General features: G+C 42.5%; 2 protein-coding genes across 2 annotated transcripts in view; one reads left to right on the forward strand and one right to left on the reverse strand.

Annotated features, from left to right (window-relative positions):
• Positions 1-10,311, forward strand: part of LOC106586627 (vang-like protein 1) — a 37,745-nt gene extending 27,434 nt beyond the window's left edge. The window contains exons 6-9 of the mRNA XM_014174114.3: positions 2,131-2,264; positions 5,239-5,404; positions 7,193-7,427; positions 7,812-10,311. Coding sequence (XP_014029589.1) covers positions 2,131-2,264; positions 5,239-5,404; positions 7,193-7,427; positions 7,812-8,072 — 796 coding nt within the window. The 3' untranslated portion in view covers positions 8,073-10,311. The remainder of the gene's footprint in view (positions 1-2,130; positions 2,265-5,238; positions 5,405-7,192; positions 7,428-7,811) is intronic.
• Positions 9,390-21,609, reverse strand: LOC106586628 (calsequestrin-1). The gene is made up of 11 exons (XM_014174116.2): positions 21,055-21,609; positions 16,508-16,592; positions 16,250-16,350; positions 16,046-16,157; positions 15,237-15,310; positions 14,177-14,307; positions 14,022-14,067; positions 13,815-13,869; positions 11,988-12,088; positions 11,810-11,884; positions 9,390-11,678 (listed from the first exon to the last, which is right to left on the reverse strand). Exons 1-11 carry the CDS (start codon positions 21,295-21,297, stop codon positions 11,412-11,414), a joined length of 1,290 nt encoding a protein of 429 aa, XP_014029591.2. The 5' UTR covers positions 21,298-21,609; the 3' UTR covers positions 9,390-11,411.
• Between the last annotated feature and the right edge of the window lie 2,127 nt (positions 21,610-23,736).

The raw sequence follows: 23,736 nt of genomic DNA on the forward strand, positions 1-23,736 counted from the left end.
TGTCACCAGCAAAGCACCATCACACCTCTTCCTCCATGCTTCACGGTGGGAACCACACATGCGGAGATCATCCGTTCACCTACTCTGCGTCTCACAAAGACACGGCGGTTGGAAACAAAAATCTTATTTGGACTCATCAGACCAAAGGACATATTTCCACCAGTCTAATGTCCATTGCTCTTGTTTCTTGGCCCAAGCAAGTCTCTTCTTCTTATTGGTGTCCTTTAGTAGTGGGTTTCTTTGCAGCAATTTGACCATGAAGGCCTGATTCACTTAGTCTCCTCTGAACAGTTGATGTTGAGATGTGTCTGTTACTTGATCTCTGTGAAGCATTTATTTGGGCTGCAATTTATGAGGCTGGTAACTCTAATGAACTTATCCTCTGCCGCATAGGTAACTCTGGGTCTTCCTTTCCTGTGGCAATCCTCATGAGAGCCAGTTTCATCATAGTACTTGATGGTTTTTATGACTACACTTGAAGAAACTTTAAACATTCTTGATATTTTCCAGATTGTCTGACCTTCATGTCTTAAAGTAATGATGGACTGTTGTTTCTCTTTGCTTCTTTGAGCTGTTCTTGCCATAATATGGACTTAGTCTTTTACCAAATAGGGCTTCTAGATACCACCCTTACCTTGTCACAGCACAATTGATTGGCTGAAATGCATTAAGAAGAAAAGAAGTTGTACAAATTAACTTTTAACAAGGCACACCTGTTAATTGAAATGCATTCCAGGTGACTCCTCATGAAGCTGGTTGAGAGAATGCCAAGAGTGTGCAACGCTGTCATCAAGGCAAAGGATGGCTACTTTGAAGAATCTAAAATATAAAATACATTTTGATTTGTTTAACACTTTCTTGGTAACGACATGATTCCATATGTGTTATTTCATAGTATTGATATCTTCATTATTATTTTACAATGTAGAAAATAGTAAACATAAAGGTAAACCCTGGAATGAGTAGGTGTCCAAACTTTTGACTGGTACTGTATATTTCCACACTATGGAGAAAAAAAATATCACTATTAGAATGGTATCATACATTTTTGTTGGATATTAAAAAAGCAGACGGAGTGAGCGACACCAAGGCAACTCTGCTCCAGCCAAGACTAGCTAACTTGTAGCAGCCACAACGTTATTTATCATCCCATATAACAGTGTCTGTCTTGACTGGAGGGCCCTAGAGAAGCTTTTAAGCTAAGCTAGCCAACTACAGCTAGCCAGGCTAATTGAGGCCACATGCTACGCTTCTCCCCAACCCCATTCAGATAAAACAGCCTACCTGTTGGTTGCTCATTGTAGCCTACTCCTTCTCATTTCGCTAATTTTAATTCCGTAATTTTATTCCATCTTGCATTGCATTAGTGAACTCTCACTCCACTTGCTACACATTGAGCCTCTCTGACGCTTTGATTTGCCAACATAAACAAAAAGCTACAGACGTGAAGGCTACTGGTCGGCTACCGGTTCTTTTTACGGGGCGCACTGTACACCTTGTTTTATTAAATGAATCATTTGAAATGTCATTGTATATCCTTGTATGTAACAATGTCACATGGATATTTACATTTAATTTAGTAAAGACCTTTTCATTGTTAAAGTAGGCCTGTAATTTTTTATGCTCACAAGAATTAATACTTACACAAGTATTTGAATACTAACTTCCATTCAGATATTTCAATAACCGTGCTGATCCCTAGCAGAAAGGTTAGCTAAGTGTACGTAGACTTGACATTGGTACAGTATATGCGTGGTTCTGTCTCTCTATGCTGCCTCACCTCTAGCCTCTCTGTCTGATACTGACTGATCTCCTTTAGAAAGGCCTGAGGCTGGAGGACAGTTTAAAGCAGGGAACCCTGTATAACGTGGCCCTGGTCTGCAGTAGTCTGGTCAGGGGGAGTAGTATAGATATGAGGCATGCTGCTCAGTAAGAGCTATTTTATCAGGTGAATCAAATCAGCAGGGACAATAATGGACTTCATTCCCGACCTTATTTTATAATACATCTATCTGTTTTCTCTACCTCCGACTACTTTATGGCCTTTTTTCTTACCCTATCTCTCTCTCTCCCATCTTTCTCTCCCTCCCTCTGCCCCTCTCTCTCTCCCTCTGTCTCTGTCTGTGTCAGTATTCAGAGGGCAGCTCTGTCTCTGCTAGAGTTCTACTACAGAGACTTTCCTCTTCATAACCCCGCCCTTCTCTCCGCCTCCAAGCACCGTGCCGCCAAGCACCTGGCTGGCCTCAAGGTCTACACCGTGGATGGTTAGTATAGCTACAGATTCAGTGGTTCTTCAATGGTTACATTGGATTTGTGTCCCTGTATGTGTCGTCCACCTTCCAATCATCTCTTTTCCTCTTTGTAACTGCATCATAAAGTGAAACTCTTTCTCTTTCTCGCTCTACCTGTCTCTCCATCTGTCAGCTGTCTGTCCACCATATCTGTCAATGTATGTGCTTCGTTGTGATGGTGTCTCTCCATATACTTTCCCATGCCACCTTAAGCAACATTTAAAGCTAAACTGAGAGCTTACCTTTTGGACAATGACAGTAAGTAAAGCTGGGTAATAATCTCTTCTGTGTGTGTACTCTACTAACCTAGTGTACATTACTAACCTCACTCATCACTTCCCTTCCCTCACCCACGTTTTCTCTGCTTCTACGCATTCACACACAGATACATACCAATCTAACCACCCCTTTCATTCACCAGATATTCTACACAGACATACAGGCACCGACTGTCCCTGGAGTACTTGGGCCTTCCCAACTCAGTGCAGATTTTATGGGTTTTCTCTATGGTCTTTGTAGTGGAGTTTGGTAGAGGAGTATGCTGGTACGGTGTCCTCACAGAACCCTCCCACCCTCCCCTTGTCAAAGTATGAAATGGGAGGGAGGGCTTCAGAGGCTTTGGCATTTCTGCCTTTCAATAATTCATCACAGTAGCTTTCAGCCTTACACACACACATACACATGCGTGCGCACACACACACACACACACACAGACACACACACGCACACACACACACACACACACACACACACACACAAACACACACAGTGAGGGGAAAAAGTATTTGATCCAATGCTGATTTTGTATGTTTGCCCACTGACAAGGAAATGATCAGTCTATACTTTTAATGGTAGGTTTATTTGAACAGTGAGAGACAGGATAACAACAAAACAATCCAGAAAAACGCATGTCAAAAATTGTATAAAATGATTTGCATTTTAATGAGGGAAATAAGTATTTGACCCCTCTGCAAAACATGACTTAGTACTTGGTGGCAAAACCCTTGTTGGCAATCACAGAGGTCAGACGCTTCTTGTAGTTGGCCACCAGGTTTGCACACTTCTCAGGAGGGATTTTGTCCCACTCCTCTTTGCAGATCTTCTCCAAGTCATTAAGGTTTCGAGGCTGACGTTTGGCAACTCGAACCTTCAGCTCCCTCCACAGATTTTCTATGGGATTAAGGTCTGGAGACTGGCTAGGCCACTCCAGGACCTTAATGTGCTTCTTCTTGAGCCACTCCTTTGTTGCCTTGGCCGTGTGTTTTGGGTCATTGTCATACTGGAATACCCATCCACGACCCATTTTCAATGCCCTGGCTGAGGGAAGGAGGTTCTCACCCAAGATTTGAGGGTACATGGCCCCGTCCATCGTCCCTTTGATGCGGTGAAGTTGTCCTGCCCCCTTAGCAGAAAAACACCCCCAAAGCATAATGTTTCCACCTCCATGTTTGACGGTGGAGATGGTGTTCTTGGGGTCATAGGCAGCATTCCTCCTCCTCCAAACACGGCGAGTTGAGTTGATGCCAAAGAGCTCCATTTTGGTCTCATCTGACCCCAACACTTTCACCCAGTTGTCCTCCGAATCATTCAGATGTTTATTGGCAAACTTCAGACGGGCATGTATATGTGATTTCTTGAGCAGGGGGACCTTGCGGGCACTGCAGGATTTCAGTCCTTCACGGCATAGTGTGTTACCAATTGTTTTCTTGGTGACTATGGTCCCAGCTGCCTTGAGATCATTGACAAGATCCTCCCATGTAGTTCTGGGCTGATTCCTCACCGTTCTCATGATCATTGCAACTCCACGAGGTGAGATCTTGCATGGAGCCCCAGGCCGAGGGAGATTGACAGTTCTTTTGTGTTTCTTCCATTTGCGAATAATCGCACCAACTGTTGTCACCTTCTCACCAAGCTGCTTGGCGATGGTCTTGTAGCCCATTCCAGCCTTGTGTAGGTCTACAATCTTGTCCCTGACATCCTTGGAGAGCTCTTTGGTCTTGGCCATGGTGGAGAGTTTGGAATCTGATTGATTGAGTAGGTCTACAATCTTGTCCCTGACATCCTTGGAGAGCTCTTTGGTCTTGGCCATGGTGGAGAGTTTGGAATCTGATTGATTGATTGCTTCTGTGGACAGGTGTCTTTTATACAGGTAACAAGCTGAGATTAGGAGCACTCCCTTTAAGAGTGTGCTCCTAATCTCAGCTCGTTACCTGTATAAAAGACACCTGGGAGCCAGAAATCTTTCTGATTGAGAGGGGGTCAAATACTTATTTCCCTCATTAAAATGCAAATCAATTTATAACATTTTTGACATGCGTTTTTCTGGATTTTTTTGTTGTTATTCTGTCGCTCACTGTTCAAATAAACCTACCATTAAAATGATAGACTGATCATTTCTTTGTCAGTGGGCAAACGTACGAAATCAGCAGGGGATCAAATACTTTTTTCCCTCACTGTACATACATACATACAGTACACACCTTGGTGTTAATGATTCATTGATTCATCTCTCCTGATCTGTATCTCCCGGGGTTACTGTACTGATCTCCCCTCATACCCACATATCCCTCATGAATATGGACCAGATTCCACTACTCCATATTCATATCCCCCAGGAACCATTATTTATGCTTTTACTACTTCTGGGTGAGTTATTGGTATTCACCATAGAGAGATGTGAATTATATGATCAAACTGGTATTGTCTTTTATTTGAGGAATATTTACTAGCCTGGTAGCCAGATGTTAGTTTCAACTTTGGCAAACTCTGTTGTCATTTGGCAGATGGCTAAACCAGCTGTAACTATCAGGCTGAATATTTCATCAGTCTCATCAGATTTTTAGATTTAGAATCCTCACTGAGATCTGTGTTTTCCCCGGGTTGCTGTTGATTTGCTGATTGGGCCACAGTGACCTTCCCATCATGCCTCTGTGATTCCTGTTCATAGGCCCAGGCAACCCGGCGGGGCCGGCAGAGGGGTCGGGGGGACTGAAGGTGGGGGGCAAGTCTCGGACCATGATCTCTGCAGCAGCCAGGCACAAAAACACCACTCATAACGAGCTTTACTACGAAGAGGCAGACTATGACAGACGGGTCTGCAAACGCAGAGCCAGGTGAGTGAGTGAGTGAGTGAGTGAGTGAGTGAGTGAGTGAGTGAGTGAGTGAGTGAGTGAGTGAGTGAGTGAGTGAGTGAGTGAGTGAGTGAGTGAGTGAGTGAGTGAGTGAGTGAGTGAGTGAGTGAGTGAGTGAGTGAGTGAGTGAGTGAGTGAGTGAGTGAGTGAGTGAGTGAGTGAGAGAGAGAGAACACCCTGAGTGAATAGGAAGGTGAATATTTGGGTTAAAAGGAAAGACATTTGTGAAGAAAGAAGGATGAAAGATACATAGGTACAGTGCCTTCAGAAAGTATTCATACCCCTAGACTTATTCCACATTTTGTTGTTACCTGAATTCAAAATTAATTAAATATATTTTCTCACCCATCTACACAATACCCCATAACAACAAGGTGAAAGCATGTTTTTAGGAATCTTAGCAAATGTATTGAAAATGGTCACGCCCTGACCTACTCTACCATAGAAAATAACCTCTTACTATGGTCAGGACGTGACATGAAGAGAGGCTCTCGGAAACATGTTCTGTTGGATTTTCCCCAAACAACGCTTTGTATTTAGGACATAAAGTTTTTTGCAGTTTTACTTTAGTAGTTGTTGCAAACAGGATGCATTTTTATTCTGTACAGGCTTCCTTCTTTTCACTCTGTCATTTAGGTTAGAATTGAGGAGTAACTACAATGTTGTTGATCCGTCCTCAGTTTTCTCCTATCACAGCTATTAAACTCTGTGCAGTATCTGTTTTATAGTCACCATTGGCCTCATGTTGAAATCCCTGAGTGATTTCCTTCCTCTCCGACAACTGAGTTAGGAAGGACGCCTGTATCTTTGTAGTGACTGGGTGTATTGATACACCATCCAAAGTGTAATTAATAACTTCAACATGCTCAAAGGGATATTAAATGTCTTCTTTTTTTGCTTTTTTTTTATTTTTACCCATCTACCAATAGGTGCCCTCTTTGTGAGGCATTGGAAAATCTCCCTGGTCTTTGTGGTTGAATTTTACTGCTCGACTGACAGACCTTACAGATAATTGTGTGTTGGGTACAGAGATGAGGTAGTCACTCAAAACGTATTGCACACAGTAAGTCCATGCAACTTATTATGTGATGTGACTTATTTAGGCTTTCCATAACAAATGGTTTGAATATTTGACTCAAGATATTTCAGCTTTTCATTTAATTCATTTGTTAAAGAAATTCTAAAAACATAATTCCACTTTGACATTATGGGATGTTGTCTGTTGGCCAGTGACACAAAATCTCAATTTAATCAATTATACATTTGGTCTGTAAGACAATAAAATGTGAAAAAAGTCAAGGGCTGTGTATTCTTTCTCTAGGCACTGTATGATGCTTAATGCAAGGATTTAAAATATAGATGAGGATTTACATAGATGGACTTAAGAATAGATACAGTAGGGTACATTGTCTTGTGTTTTTATAACTTGTAGGATGTAAGAACAGATGTAACAACAATGTACAGTAGTATACTGAATGTTGTGTGTACATTGCTGTAATCGATGTTTTATTGCCACACACCGGATAGGTGCAGAGAAATGCCTTGTTTTACAGGGTCAGGCCAAGTAGTACGGCGCCCCTAGAGCAAATTAGGCTAAGTGCCTTGCTCAAGGTCACATCGATAGATTTTTCACCTTGTCGGCTCAGATATTCGAACCAACGACCTTTCGGTTACTGGCCCAACGTTAGGATAGTAACTTTAGGGTGTAAGAAAAGATGAATGTACAGTATACTGAATGTTGTGTCTGTGTGTACATTACTTTAACGTTAGGCTAGTGGTGGCTGTGGAGGAGGCCTTCATGCATGTGAGGCGGATGCAGCAGGAGGAGCAGAAAGTGTCCCCCGGGGATGTGATGGATGTACGGGAGGCAGCCTCGGCCATCTTCCCCTCCATGGCCCGCGCCCTGCAGAAATACCTCCGAACCACCAGGAGGCAGCACTGCCACAGCATGGACAGCATCCAGAGACACCTGGCCTTCTGCCTCACACACAACATGAGCCCCAAGGTAAGTAAGAATGAACCCATTAGCCCTACTCTAGTGCCAAGTCAGTCCCCGTGCCCTAACACAATACTCTTTATGATGACCCCTCAGTTGAGCTTCCTAAAATAAATAAATGGATAGGGATTGATTTAGACTGGGCAAGTATGACCAGGGTTGGAGGCATGTCCACAAGCTACTTACGATTATGTCCTTACGATAGTGTGTCAGCAATTCTGAAATGTGTTGTGTCTGTCTGTCTGTCTGTCTGTCTGTCTGTGTGTGTGTGTGTGTGTGTGTGTGTGTGTGTGTGTGTGTGTGTGTGTGTGTGTGTGTGTGTGTGTGTGTGTGTGTGTGTGTGTGTGTGTGTGTGTGTGTGTGTGGTGTGTGTGTGTGTGTGTGTGTGTTCAGGCATTCCTTGAGGCCTACCTGTCCCCTGGTCCTACGCTGCAGTACGGTCAAGAGCGCTGGATGGCTGATCGGTGGACTCTGGTCAGCGAGGCTGCGGTCACCAGCAGTCTAAAGGAGGGCATGGTCTTCTCCCTTAGGTGTCTAGACTTCAGCCTAGTGGTCAGGGTCAAGTCCATCCCCTACATTCGAATGACCGAGGAGTATGTTGACCCCAAGTCACACAAGTTTACCCTGTGTCTTCAATCTGAAACATCAGTCTAACAGACACGAAAGACTGTGGCTATTCTAGAATTACAGTATCATACAATTTTTGTATGTTTTTTTGTGTTATGTTTCTTAAACCCTTTTTTACTTTGATATGCTCTTATTGTGGTATTTTGTGTCTCTTAAATTATTTATATTACTGTTTTTTATAAAGATTGTTTTGGCTGCTTTGCAATTTATTTTATTTTATTGTATGTATTTTTTATGAACAGATGCATATGGAATATTGCAAGATGAAGTGTTAGCATAGTTAATAAACCCTATGGATCCCCAGCCTATAGCTTCTTTGCAGTGAAGATGAGAGAGATAGCGAGAGATAGGCAATATGCTCTGGTTTCTATTGTCCTGAGGCAAACTGGAACACTGAATTATGTCAAGGTTTTTTCTATGCACTGTAGATGACCCCTGCAGCATTTTTGTTCTCCCTCTCTGTGTGTGTGTGCGTGTGTGCGTGTGTGTGTGTGTGTGTGTGCGTGTGTGTGTGTGTGTGTGTGTGTGTGTGTGTGTGTGTGTGTGTGTGTGTGTGTGTGTGTGTGTGTGTGTGTGTGTGTGTGTGTGTGTGTGTGTGTGTGTACACAAACTGTATCTACACACAATCTGGCTCTACATGTACCTGTCTCTGGATCCTCCCTAGGGTTGCTATAGCAACAGTGAGTATTTTCATATCTTTCGCCCTACTAATATGAATGAAATACTACCTAATCACCAACAGTTCAGGTTCAGTTGTCTCAAACTAAAGACTGCTTGTCTTTACCGCCAATGGATTGTACATGTGTTTGTATTTATTTAAACGTGTGGGTTCTTTCCATTTAATTGATAAATGTCTTACTTGTCTGGCTGCCCACAGTTATGTTCAGCCACTGTACTACCCAGGATTCCTAGGCATATCTGTAAGAGGTTGTCAGAATCTGTTGTACTCAAACTCAAAGCGGACTATTGCTAGATACTGTCCTCTAACCATGAACTCACAGTTGAAAGAACAAACAAGCTGGGAGGGTGAGAGGGAGGGAGAGAGAGCATTTATACAGACATATTCTATACTTTTGGCATCTAATGAGGAGACATATGCAATAGATTTGTGTCTTATCTCCAGATGAAATAAGCTATTATTACATTTCTACAGAACCTATCCCTTAAAGCTAAGTGAAACAGATGCAGGCTCAAGTTTGTCCATCTTCAGATTGAAGAGAAAACAACAGATGAAACGATGGTACAATATCCTCTCTTTTATGAGAGTTTGAGAAGAGAAAACACAGAAGTAGCTGTGGTAATGTATTTTCTTCCAGACATGACTGACTGATCTGATACCACCAATCAATATCACATTTTTTTATTGGTCACATACAAATATTTCGAAGATGTTATAGCGGGTGTCGCGAAATGCTTGTCTATCTCCAAGACTGCATACACATATCTACATGTCCTGGAACTGATTCCAATAGGCCCAGGTGATACATTTCTAATATATTTTTTTTTTAACATTTGGATATTGGATACGGTATATTCCTCAGTATTGATGTGCAGACAACAGTCTCATAGTGAGGGATCTCTACATTCACAACAGAAGCTGTAGTGCCATCTAGCTACAACTAGTAGTACTACCACTGCTATGGGATTTTTATACTAATCTGTGGACAGTATTTATTTCTTTTTATATAGAATTTTTTTTATCCAAATCTTCCCTATTACATGTGCTTATTTTTCAAGACTATGATAATGAAATTGTTAGCAATTGTACAATCATTGTTGTCACTAAAAAGTTAAATGTTGAGGATTTTATAGTGTTGAAATCATGGTTGTGAATTTTGTTTGAATACCGTTCGAATTCATCCTTTATTCCTTGTTTTCTTGAGGTAATCGCAAGTCGTAAGTGTTGGATAGATCAAAGCAAGATTGCCAACCAATGCTTTCCGTCATACAACCAATTCAGATATGTGACTACTTAAAGGAAGTGTTTGAATGGGGCCTTTGTCTCCTGTTATGCATCCTTCACTACAAAGGTGCCTATGTTTTGAAACACATATGTTGTATGCTCAACTTGTTTGTGTTATTGTATGCAAGAATTTTCGTCCTATAGAGAGAGTGTGTGCGTGCGTGCGTGCGCCAGCCATCCTAAATTTCATACTGACAAATTCAGTCTTAAGTTTTTGCTTTAAGATTACAGATATGGAATTACAATAACTGTATCAAGATTCACATTTGTAAAATAAATATTTGTATGAACATTTTCAACATATTCTCATACTGTATGACTTAGTTTTGGAACGCAAGTGTGTGTGCGTGTGTGTGCTGCAGTGTATTTGTCTTGTGTACTGTACAGTATGTGAGAAGGCGGAGAGAGAGCGAGCGAGAGAGTTAGTGGTTGTAATATGAAGGTTGAGTATAGACATTGAGTTAATATCTGAAGCCCCCTTCCCCCTACTGTGCCCTGGTCCTACGGAACACTGAGAACTCTCTCCTGCCACTACACATCTCCTCTAATAGCCCACGGAAGGAGGGCGAGAACGAGCGATGAGTCAAGGAGGGAAAGAGACAGAAAGATGAAGAGAACGAAACATTGCGAGAGAATAAATGAGAGAAATTGAGACTTGAAGAATTTGCATTTAAATAGGCTTTCCTCTCCCATCTGGGTGTGTAATGCTGATATTATCTCACTTTGCAGCTGTTGCATACTCAAACACACATGAATACAGAGATGGAGAGGAGGAGGAGATGAAAGGAGAGAAAGTGTTGTGGAAATTGGAAAGTGTCAATAGTAATAACAAAGATCTAGCCCCTGGGAAAGAGAGAGACAGGTGTGTATTTGCACTGAATCCAGGAAGTAGAACCTAAACTGCAATTATCTACACACAGAGTATATAATAGAGGGCACAGAAAAGCACACAAAGATGCCAACCTTTTCAGTGACTTCAGTGAGGTTTAGTATAGTGTACAGCAGCACTTCATTGATCAAACTAAAGTTAGATTGATGTATTTGTCGTGGTTGCTAGTCATTGTTATAAATTAGTAGAATTAAGGGAAGGATGGAAAGTACTGTTTGTGGTTTTCTGAAGTATCTCTGTTGGTCAACAGATTGTTACTTCTCTCTTTCAGATAGATTTCAGTTTATCTACAGTATTTTTATCAGATTCTTGAAAAACAAAATCTGTTGATGGGGTTTTCTTCTAATGCAGAAAGGTTGATTTTGGCCAGTGATGTACACATTGTACAAAATATTTTATAAAAGCGTATAGATCTATTCCTCTCTCCCTGAACTCGTTCACTTTGATGATGGTACAGTGAAGAGACTATACAACAATGTTGTGAATTTTGGATTACAAATTTGTAGTATTTGAATTATTCATCATCATCATCATCATCATCGTCGTCATCATCATCGTCGTCATTATCATCTTCGTCGTCATCATCGTCGTCATCGTCGTCATCTTCGTCGTCATCATCATCGTTATCATCTTTGTCGTCATCATCTTCGTCATCATCATCGTTGTCATCGTCATCATCCTCGGTGTTGACCTTGCCAGACAGGACGTCCTCTATCCAATCCTCCAGCTCCTGGGCTGTGGGCAGATCCTGTTCGTCTATCTCCAGCCAGATGCTGTCAGCCTGTCCAGAGGGAGGGAGCGAGAAAGAGAGGTCAAAGGTCAGGGGCCAACATGTGTTCGATCTGACTTTCACAATTCCGGACAGGTTGCCAGCAATTTCTTATGCTGTACTGGAGCTGTTAGGGGACTCACATCAGTAACGTTGACCACTCCGATCTGAGGCTTGAACAGGTCCACGTGGAAGGTCTTCTCCCAGTAGGGGATCAGCTGAGGAGAGAGAGGGAGAAGACACTGTGAGACCTGAGAACTGTAGGGACTTGTAGAAGAGTTCCTTTAGCCCTGTCTGTCTGTCTCTGTATGTGTGTCTCACCAGGGGGAAGTCATCAGGGTCGATCCAGATGATGCTGAGACCAGGGTGGTGAGTATTGTCTCTGGCCACCTCCTTCAACAGCTCCAGGAACTCATAACCATCTGAACAACGCAGCAAGAAGGTTCGTCTGTGTTTTATCAATCCCTGAGAAGTTAGTTGAATTTCCTGGAAGCTATGATCCATTTCAGTGATTCTCAGGTTCAGATAAGACTGATACAATGCCTACAGAAAGTATTCACACCCCTTGACTTTTTACACATTTTGTTGTGTTACAGGCTGAATTTAAAATTGCGTTTACAATTTGTGTCAGTGATCTGCACACAATGCCCCATAATGTCAAAGTGGAATTATGTTTTATAATAAAAAATGTAAACCTGTAATGCCTTAAGTCAATAACTATTCAACCCCTTTGTCACGGCAAGCCTAAATAACTTCGAGTAAAAATGTGCTTAACAGGTCAGACAATAAGTTGCATGGACTAACTCTGTGTGCAATAATGGTATTTAATACATACAATTATCTGTAAGGTCCATCAGTCGAGCAGTGAATTTCAAGCACAGATTCAACTACAAAGACCAGGGAGCTTTTTCAATGCCTCACAAAGAAGGGCACCTATTGGTAGATGGGTAAAAAAAAAGCAGACAATGAATATCCCTTTGAGGATGGTGAAGTTATTAATTACACTTTGGATGGTGTATCAATACACCCAGTCACTACAAAGATACAGACGTCCTTTCTAACTCATTTGAGAGGAAGGAAACCGCTCAGGGATTTCACAATGAGGCCAATGGTGATTTTAAACCAGTTACAGAGTTAAATGGCTGTGATAGGAGAAAGGTGAGGATGGCTTGACAACATTGTACTGACACTAAATGACAGTGAAGAGAAGGAAGCCTGTACAGAATAAAACTATTCCAAAACATGCATCCTGTTTCCAATAAAGCGCTAAAGTATACTGCAAAAATGTTTGCAAAGAAATTAACTTTATGTCCTGAATACAAAGCGTTCTGTTTGGGGCACATCCAACACAACACATCACTGAGTACCACTCTTCATATTTTCAAGCATGGTGGTGGCTGCATCATGTTATGGGTATGCTTCTCATCAGCAAGGACTAGGGAGTTTTTTTTATTAAAAAAAAGCTAAGAGCTAGGCACTGGCAAAATCCTAGAGGTAAACCTGGTTCAGTCTGCTTTCCAACAGACACTGGGAGACAAATCCACCTTTCAGCAGGACAATAACCTACAACACAAGTCAAAAATATACACTGGAGTTACTTACGAAGAGTGGCTAGTTACAGTTTTGACTTAAATATATGGTAAGAGTTGAAAATGGCTGTCTAGCAATGATCAACAACCAACTTGACAGAACTAGAAGGCCAATATTGTACAATCCAGGTTTGCAAAGCTCTTAGCTCGATTTACCCAGAAAGACTCAGAGCTGTAATCGCTGCCAAAGGTGATTCTAAGATGTATTGACTGAGGGGGGTTGAATACTTGTCTAATCAAAATATATTCCATTAATAAAACATATATTTTTCTAAAATGTTCTTTAACTTTGACATTACAGAGTATTTTGTAGTGACTGTTGACAAAAAATGACAAATCAATTTTAATCCTGCTAATCCCACTTTTGAACACAACAAAATATGGAAAAGTCAAGGGGTGTGAATACGTTCTGAAGCAATGTGTATGAGGTTGCTCTTTTAAAAGCTATGTCACGTTCATCTCCTCGGGAACCTGTACTGCAGAGCTAAGTGTATTTATACTAGTGTTCGCCTTGCTCAATACTAAAATTGGGTAATGATATTGATATAATGGCTTTTACCAGGGTCCTCCTCCTCTGCGAAGGCCACTACATGGATCCCCTCCAAATCGTCCTCCTGAGAATAACAGAAACAACATCATGAGAAGCTGTCCCAGGATTAAGGCAAGTAAAGCAAGATTGCATATCAAACACTTCTATGTATGTTACATTGAGTAATTCTCTATTCAGAGGCTTTGAACTGAACTGAAAAATAATACAACTTCTCACCCAGGTCTCAAACATGTCCTCAGCACGCAGTTTTCTCAGTGTTGGTCTGAAAACAAAGACAAACAATCTTACACAACCCTATCTGTTTGGTGTCACTAATCACACTGATCAGAGTGAAATAACTGTTCTGACAGCCATACTGATCCCTTTCTTACCTCCTGTGTTCAGTGACGAAGGCCACGATCTCCTCCTCAGAGTTGGGCCTGTCAGGGACAGTGACAGGCTCCTCCATGAAGGGCTCGTAGAAATCCACCTCGTTCATCTTCAGGGTCAGCTCCTTGGCCACCTTAAACCACACAAACACCTTGAATCAGGACCCCATGTGCTGACCTGACAGGACCCGTACTCACAGACCAATCAGGACCCCATGCCCTGCCCTGACAGGACCCCTACTCACAGATCAATCAGGATCCCCATGCCCTGACAGGACCCCTACTCACAGACCAATCAGGACCCCATGCCCTGCCCTGACAGGACCCCTACTCACAGACCAATCAGGACCCCATGCCCTGACAGGACCCCTACTCACAGACCAATCAGGACCCCCTGCCCTGACAGGACCCCTACTCATAGACCAGTCAGGACCCCCTGCCCTGACAGGACCCCTACTCACAGACCAATCAGGACCCCCTGCCCTGACAGGACCCCTACTCACAGACCAATCAGGACCCCATGCCCTGCCCTGACAGGATTCCAACTCACAGACCAATCAGGACCCCCTGCCCTGACAGGACCCCTACTCACAGACCAATCAGGACCCCCTGCCCTGACAGGACTCCTACTCACAGACCAATCAGGACCCCATGCCCTGCCCTGACAGGACCCCTACTAACAGACCAATCAGGACCCCATGCCCTGACAGGACTCCTACTCACAGACCAATCAGGACCCCCTGCCCTGACAGGACCCCTACTCATAGACCAATCAGGACCCCCTGCCCTGACAGGACTCCTACTCACAGACCAATCAGGACCCCCTGCCCTGACAGGACTCCTACTCACAGACCAATCAGGACCCCCTGCCCTGACAGGACTCCTACTCACAGACCAATCAGGACCCCCTGCCCTGACAGGACTCCTACTCACAGACCAATCAGGAACCCCTGCCCTGACAGGACTCCTACTCACAGACCAATCAGGACCCCCTGCCCTGACAGGACTCCTACTCACAGACCAAGGAAACAGAATTTCAAGGTATGGATGTCAGTATACTCACAGATTTCTCAAAGGTAGCGAAGAATCTGATGTAGGGCTGGAACTGCTCTGCAGCCTCCTTGAATTCATGGTAGTCTGGAGGAGACCAGAGGTTTATGAAGAAGAGAAAGGAGAGCATTTGGTGGAGTGAGGGATGGAAGAGAGTACCCTTAACTTATTTTTAAGTTGCTGTACTACTGTGTAACCACCTGCTGCACCATTTCTTATCCATTATGAAGAGATGTAGACCTTCAGCATTAAAGTCTAATTCCCCGATTGGTTCTGTCAATTAGCATAGCCGTTACCGAGCATCTGTTAGCTTGTGTGTGCTAGCTGGGCTATCATTAGCCTTTAAGGAGATGCCGTTGACACATACAGGCACTGAAATAACTGAACCCTGTTGACCCCTAGTTCTAGGCTCCCACAGTTGGTCAGGGGCGAGACAGCCGTCATTGTGCTCATCATGAGTGTGGTGCTGCGTCTTAGGATAAATGGGAAAACATTTCGGCTTCACAGCCGTCTGTGAAGGGAGGGTAAAATTGGTCATGAAGCTCATGTAGCTCCGTTGGTAGAGCATGGCACTTGCAGCACCAGGGTTGTGGGTTTGATTCCCATGGCGAACCAGTATGAAAAAAAGTATTAAACTGTCTGCACTCACTACTGCAAGTCGCCCTTGATAAGAGCATCTGCTAAATGACTGAAATGTAATCCGTGGTGGTGGGGAGTTTAAAAATGCTCTGGTCATTATCAAGGCCAGGGGATCATCCAATAGCAGTCCAACCCGTGCCATCACACATAAACATAGACAGACTGGCAAAAACACTCACTCACATTCTGATTCGTCGTTCTTGAAGTAGCCAATAAGACGGATGTCTTCCTCCATCCTGTCGAAGGCCCTCAGCTCCAGAGTATTTCCTATCACCTCCACGGGCTCCTCCAACAGCTAGAGAGAGAAGAGAGAGATTGTTGTACAGGGAAAGGGACACAACAGCAAGCTGATCCTAGATCTGTGCCTATTATCAATGAGGCACTCACGTCTAGTAGGAACTCCACCAGGGTGTCTGCAGAGAGCAGGCCATCAAACTCAATCACATGGTCTCCCTTGAACACGTACACACTTCCCTCTTCCACCAGGCCTGGGTCATAGTTTAGGGTTCAGGGGGTCAAATACAGACCATTATTTACAGCCATTCACTGAAGGCTGTACAAAAGCCTTTTGGTGCTTCATAGTCATGCAGTATCATACTATTTGGCAACTATAGTGCAGGTTGATGTGTTAATATGTTTTCTTACCCAGCTTCTTGGCAACCTTGCCGTCTTCGTGGGAGTCAACCATTCCAAACCCAATCTCCTTTTCCTCCATAACCTGGGCAGCCAGCTGGAGATGACAAAAGACAATTACTTCAACATCATCATAACACTAAAATTGGAACAGTGTCAAATAGTGTCAAATAGATCTTACATCTGCCCTTACTGGTACAGATGTAAGATCTTCATTTGATCACTCTGTTGTTGCTGAGAAATTTCCTATACAGCAGGCAATGCAAACTTGTAGTGTATTATAATATTAAAAAGGCTTCTAAAGTGTGTTATTTCCACTTTAAAATGTCAGACTTGATTTTCCCTAACAAAAAAAATGTATCAACCCCTACCAAAAATGTCCATTAAATATAATCCACATAATAATTCACATTTTCTGTTGCCACATGATTATTTCTCTGCTGTAGCAAACTGGTTCAAATTAAGATTCTACGTCTGTATGTGCTCACAAACTGTGATCCAGTTTGAAGCATTGACAAAACATTGAAGCTTTTTTAAACTTTAATCAATCATATCTAGGAAAGAACCCTAGAGAGAGAGAGTCACTGCTGACCTATAATTTACATCAAATCAAATTGTATTGGCCGCATACACATATTTGCACACACACACACATACACAGTCACGTCCACAATCTGCGACTGTAAGTTGGCACTGGGACAGACAGGACTGAGATGAGACTTAATTGGGGTGACGTTATTGAGTAGATAACGGTCCAGAGAACAGAAAAGCCCGAAGGCGACACACACACAGAGAGAGACAGTTCTAGAATGACTAAAAGTGCACAGCTCTACATGTAGTGTACATGCAAGCCAGAATGCTGCTGCCGTTGTGGTCTCAATTAGCTGAGGCTCTGTCAGTCAAGGCCTTGAGCTCTGACAGGTCCCAGGTCAAACTGGGGCTCCTAAGAATACCTGACTGACAGAAATATCAGGAGGGGAACACTGATTTGTCTGTCTTTATCCAGATAATACGGTGACAGCTGATCATTTAGGGCTTTGAACATCATGTTTGAAAAAAAATGATATAGAGGCAGGGAATATGCATTAGTTATAGACAAGAAGAAGGGATTGTGTGTGTTTTTTGCAGCTCAGCAAAACTGTACTATGCTGTACAGTGTCCATCTTTCAACTTCTAGCAAGCTAAAACCAATGAACACAGACAGAAAACTACAACTTAGAGTACATGCAACATGAAACAAGTAGCCTTTGTCCAAGCATGAGATACATTATGTCAATGATACATTGACAGAGTGATGAAGAAAGATCAGATAGGCTGTGGACTCTTCAAACAAATCTCACTCTGTAAGCTCCTTATAAAATAATGCAACATGGATGTAATCTCCAGACCTGGGTTCTAATATATGTGTACTTGATTATTTGTTATGTAGATCTTTTCCATGTATTTCAGTATGTTGAAATAATGTGTCCCGAATCAACTACTTATATTGGAAGTTTGTAAAAGTATTTCCAAAAACATTATTTTCAAATTGCAAACAGACCTGGTTCAAATGCATGGGAGTATTTTAATAGTTGTTATAAATACTGTGTATTTAAGTAATTTCAAATACTTGCCAATATTCAACTATTTATGTTTTCAGCAACAACATATCTAAATACTTACTTCCAAATGTATTTGAAAGTAATTTAAATACCCTCAATACTTTTTGAACCGAGATATGGTAATCTTATACAGATATCTTTTAGTGAAGCAAAATAATAAGTACAGTTAATTATGATTACCCTGGACCCTAACCATAGTGCAGTATTTTGGGGTATTTTATTAGGATCCCCATTAGCTTTTGCGATAGCAGCAGCTACTCTTCCTGGGGTCCACACAAAACATGAAACATTAAATAATACAGAACATTAATGGACAACAACATCTCAAGGTCAGAACTGCATAAATGTAAAGCGTCACATATAGCCTACATATCAATACATACAGACAAAATATCTAGGTCAAATAAGGGAGAGGCGTTGTGCGGTGAGATATTGGTTTAGCTGTTTGCTTTTTGAACATGTTTGATGTACATTTGAGCGATCTGAGATGGGAGTTCCATGCAATCATGGCTCTATATAATACTGTATGTTTTCTTGAATTTGTTCTGGATTTGGGGTCTGTGAAAAGACCCCTGATGGCATGTCTGTGGGGTAAGTGTGTGTGTCAATGCTGTCTGTAAATTGACTATGCTGTGTGTAAGTTTACTATGCAAACATAGTCAACTTACCCATCTGTGGTGAGTTAAATATCTGGGGCTATTATCAGGAGTGGGAGACTGGTCTCAGATTACCTGCTGCACATCACACTCTAACACAAGCCATGAGGAGCACAGGACAGCTAGGGAGAAGAGCTTAGGCTAAAGCCGCCCACTGTAGCCCACTGTCACAGCTCAGATATCACACTGTTGCAGTAGGATACTACACTGACACTTTACTTGAAGTAGCTTCTTATGATGTGCTGATTACATTAGAAACATATTCATAGCACATTAGACTGTAGATGCAGTCATAGGGCATTATGAAATGCTATAATCAATTAGCTAACCCTATAGCTTCAATAACATTTTAATTGATATAGTATATTAAATTTCAAAGCAAAACAGGGAGAGAGACTGACACGGGAATAACCTTCACATGTATAGCTCAATAACATACAGTGCATGAGTGCCGGTCCTATTTCTGCCTGTGGCAGAGAGCTGGGGTGAATGACATACATTACAACGGGAGTGATGTGGAGAATGAATTAACAGAAATAGCCTTAACTGACAGAATTGGGCAGCTTCTCTCTCTCTCCACACACACACACACACACACACAGACAGACAGACAGACAGACAGACAGACAGACAGACAGACAGACAGACAGACAGACAGACAGACAGACAGACAGACAGACAGACAGACAGACAGACAGACAGACAGACAGACAGACAGACAGACAGACAGACAGACAGACAGACAGACAGACAGACAGACAGACAGACAGACAGACAGACAGACAGACAGACAGACAGACAGACAGACAGACAGACAGACAGAGACCTTGAGAGCAACATACAAAACATTAAAAACACCATCCCACAGGGATGTCCTTTGGGTGCTGGACCATTGTTGATACACACGGGAAACTGTTGAGGATGAAAGACCCAGCAGCGTTGCCGTTTCTTACACAAACCAGTGCAACTGGCACATACTACCATACCGCGTTCAAAGGCACGCAATGCTTTTGTCTTGCCCATTCACCCTCTGAATGGCACACATACACAATCCATGTCTTGATTGTCTCAAGGCTTAAAAATTATTCTAAAACTTGTCTCCTCCCCTTAATCTACACTGATTGAAGTGGATTTAACAATTTACATTAATAAGGGATCATAGCTTTCACCTGGTCAGTCTTTGTCATGGAAAGAGGTTTTCATAATGTTTTGTATACTCACATTAAAGGAAATCTCCCCTCAAAAACTATATTTTGGTATTTATTTAATTAGTCCACTGTTAATACAGTCCTAAAATGTTTTGGATGTCAGTGGTCAAGTTTTCAAGATGTTGGAATTTCAAGAAGCAAATGCCGCATTCAACTAATTAGAAAGTCAGAAATGTCAGAGTTCTGACAAGCCTGTGAACGCAGCAATAGTTTCACATGCCACATCACCAGGATGATGCAAACAAAAAAAACATCATTATGATGACGTGGCAAGTGTCACTTTGCTTCTTGAAAGTCCAAAATCTTGAAAACTTGACTGTTGACATGCAAAACATTTTGGCACTGTGAATAAAAAAATACCAAAAGATTGTTTTTTAGTGTATTTTTCCTTTAACTAATCAAAAGAGAACCATTGTGCTCTCCCAGAAGTTTGGCTGGTGCGTAAAACCCGCAAATTCAGACAAATAAAGAGGTGTAAAGGGTTCGCACTCCAAAATATGCTGCATATTGCTTAATTCATTATTCAATGTTAAATTTGTTTTACTGCATCAGGGATAGCGTACACAGACGTTTCGGAATTACAGCCTTCTTCAGTGTGTAGGTCTGTAATTGAACACAGCATTTGTAAACAACAACAAACGAGCAGCAGGTGATGTTTTTCATTCACAGTGACATGTAATGAAGTACGCTTTATGCAACATATTTTGGAGTGTGAACCCATTACACCTCTTTATTTTTCCTTTAACCACAGTCAGCAAACCCCTCAGTAAGTTGTGAGCTACGTGCCCATTGGAACACTGTAATGTCTTGGTACTGTAAATGATTTATGGAGTAATACTGTAGGTCTAGCTGACCCGGTGACCCCAGACTGTTAAATCACCTCAGTCCAGCCCAGGTGTTCCCCCTCCCTAGTGACTCTCCCCTTTCTCCTCCACCCACCATCTCTTTCTCCTCCTCATCTATTTCACCTCCTCCTCATCTCTTTCTCCTCCTCCTCCTCCTCATATTTTTATCCTCTCCCACATCCTCTCCCACCATCTCCCTTTTTCTCCCCTCCTCCTCCTCTTCCTCTTCCTCATTCTCATCAAGCTTACCTCCAGCACCATCTCGGTCATCTGGTGTTGTTTCTGCAGCTCCTTGCCGTCAGGGATGGGTTTGTGGTACAGCAGACAGAGAATGCTGTACTTCTTCATGGCCTTCTTGTAGTTCTTGTCATTGATGTCGATGACCCTGTCATTCCCGTCATAGCGAGGGAACTCCAGGCCCTTCTCGGTCTGGACGAAGGGCGCCAGGGACAGGGACAGGCACGGGATCAGGAGCAGCCACAGGGAACGCATGGTCTGAGTTAGGAACGACCAGGCACCCAGAGAATCACAGAGTAACCTTCACTAGTTACGGCCTCCACAAGAGCGCTTAGGCTTAGGAAAGAAAACAAACTCCAAAATGTTAAAATAATTTTTAAAACAACAATAGAAAGACAGGTGGAGAATAACAGGTTGCCCTTCAATTATAGTATAACTATCCTTGAGTTTCGTTCCAAGCCGCCCTCTAACGCATAGCGCTTGTTCAGGAACCAGCAACCCTCTCTCTCCCCGTTTCGCTCCCTCTCTCCTGTCGAGACAAAGGGAAAGAACAGCCCTGACAGGCCTGGAGCGCGCTGGGGGGCTGGATACCGTACATAGCAGCACCCCTCTCCCCCTGCCCACCACACACAGGCCCATTTTTAGGAGACCAGTTGTTTAGGTGCTAAAAATAAATAGGTAAGACTGCGAAAGAGAGAGAAAGGACGACAGGAGATAGTGGGTTTTTACACTGGGCCTCAGCTCTCTGCTCACACTCTCACACCATGATGTCTCTATTTGGCATGTTGGGAGGAATGAGAGAGCGATGTGCTGAGGAGATTTGGGGGTGATAGTAATCTGGGGTCTACATGTATATAGTTCTAACTGTCATAGTGTAGATTGGGTTAGTTACCATGAGCATAAAAAGAGCCTCCTGAGCAGTGCCCAGGGGTGTAAACTGGGTATTCCCAACAGGTTAGAATTATGCTAACATTGTCCCACACCACAAGATCTAGAGTAAGTTAATAGATGCTAATGTAGTGACAGGTTAATGGACAGCACTAACAGGTTGCCTGATGGCAATATCATTGAGATAGCTTTATAGTAGTTACTTTAAAGTAACTGCCCAGTGAAAATCTCACTTTTCAAAGTTCATTATTCTGTTAACTCATATTCAAATAATGTTGTTGACTCGTCCTATACTCGTATTTGTAGCCAAAGCATAAATTGGAGAAAAAAACATAAAACATTTTTAAAAACACCTCAAACTTGTATCACAAACAGACTGTTTAAAAAATGCTTGCTATTTTCTCATAAAACATGTCATCTCCCTGAGGGGGATGAGCTGGCCACTCCAGAGGAGGATGACTTTGGAAATCAGCAGTCTGCTTGCATGAATATTTTTAATGACCAGTATGCGCCCACACCATTCTGTTGTTGGGGTACACCCATACCATTCTGTTGTTGGGGTACACCCATACCATTCTGTTGTTGGGGTACACCCACACCATTCTGTTGTTGGGGTACACCCATACCATTCTGTTGTTGGGGTACACCCATACCATTCTGTTGTTGGGGTACACCCATACCATTCTGTTGTTGGGGTACACCCATACCATTCTGTTGTTGGGGTACACCCACACCATTCTGTTGTTGGGGTACACCCATACCATTCTGTTGTTGGGGTACACCCATACCATTCTGTTGTTGGGGTACACCCACACCATTCGAAGATACAGGCATTTTGCTACACCCACAATAACATCTGCTAAATATGTGTATGTGACCAATACAACTTGATATGATTTACAAACAGACCTAATTACAATTTTTCTCTAAGGAAAACTATTTCACTCATATTGTAAGTAATTGTAGGTCATATTTTATAGAAATCTGGAAACACTGGTCAGTGACTTTAAAACTATTTGCTATTGCTGTGTGTGTTGGTGCAGTTGTCAGAGCATACTGGGGTAAAGGGAGGTGTTGGCTGAGGGGTTACAGAGCATACTGGGGTAGCAGTCATCATCATGAATCAAGTTGACAATCTACTGGCAAATTATTTTCAATCCTTGTCATATGAAGACAAATGATCGATAAAACGTATCGGTGCTCATCGGACATTAGACATAAACGTTACACAACAAGTTGGAAATCGCAAATTCAACAATGAGTGGTTTGGAAGGAATCAGTGGCTAACAGCAAGCGTTGCAAAGCAATCACTAGCCTGCTATTCAGTGGAGCGGGTGTGTGGTCCAAGTCTGAGTTTAAGGATCTCTTTTCCAAGATAACAAGGATAAACATTCACATGCAACACCATGGGCCAGAAAAGGTTTAATACATTGGCCATGCTGTCAAATAAAATAAGTTTTGAATGGTCATCCTACTCAGAATTCCAAGTCAGGAACTCGGGCCTCTTTCTAGAGCTCCGACCTGAAGATCACTGACTTCACGATTCAACCTTGTTTTTTTCAGAGTTGTCAACCTTGTTGTCCAGTTGTCTTGAAAGCAGCATAAATCCAGAGAATTCCAGACTTTGATGACAAAGTTTAATGACAAAATTTGCCCACTAGATGAACTGCCGCGCCACCGTCCTGTTCAGGTGAGCACAGCACAATAAGGTGAGTCCAAAAATGTATTGTATGCTGCTGCATAAGTCATGTGCTAGCTGCGTCACTACAGATCCTGATTCGATCCCAGCAGCCGGCCGCAACCGGG

This window comes from Salmo salar, chromosome 25, assembly GCF_965601325.2.
Source record: "Salmo salar chromosome 25, fSalSal1, whole genome shotgun sequence".
Classification (NCBI taxonomy): Eukaryota; Metazoa; Chordata; class Actinopteri; order Salmoniformes; family Salmonidae; genus Salmo; species Salmo salar.

Bases quoted from the DNA above. Each gene is read 5' to 3' on its own strand.
- LOC106586628 (XM_014174116.2), bottom strand. From the start codon at position 21,297: ATGCGTTCCCTGTGGCTGCTCCTGATCCCGTGCCTGTCCCTGTCCCTG. The intron at 16,158-16,249 runs GTGAGTGCCTCA...TTCTCTCTCTAG, and splicing joins TGGTGGAGTTCCTACTAGAC to CTGTTGGAGGAGCCCGTGGA. The intron at 13,870-14,021 runs GTGAGAAGTTGT...TGTTATTCTCAG, and splicing joins AGGACATGTTTGAGACCTGG to GAGGACGATTTGGAGGGGAT.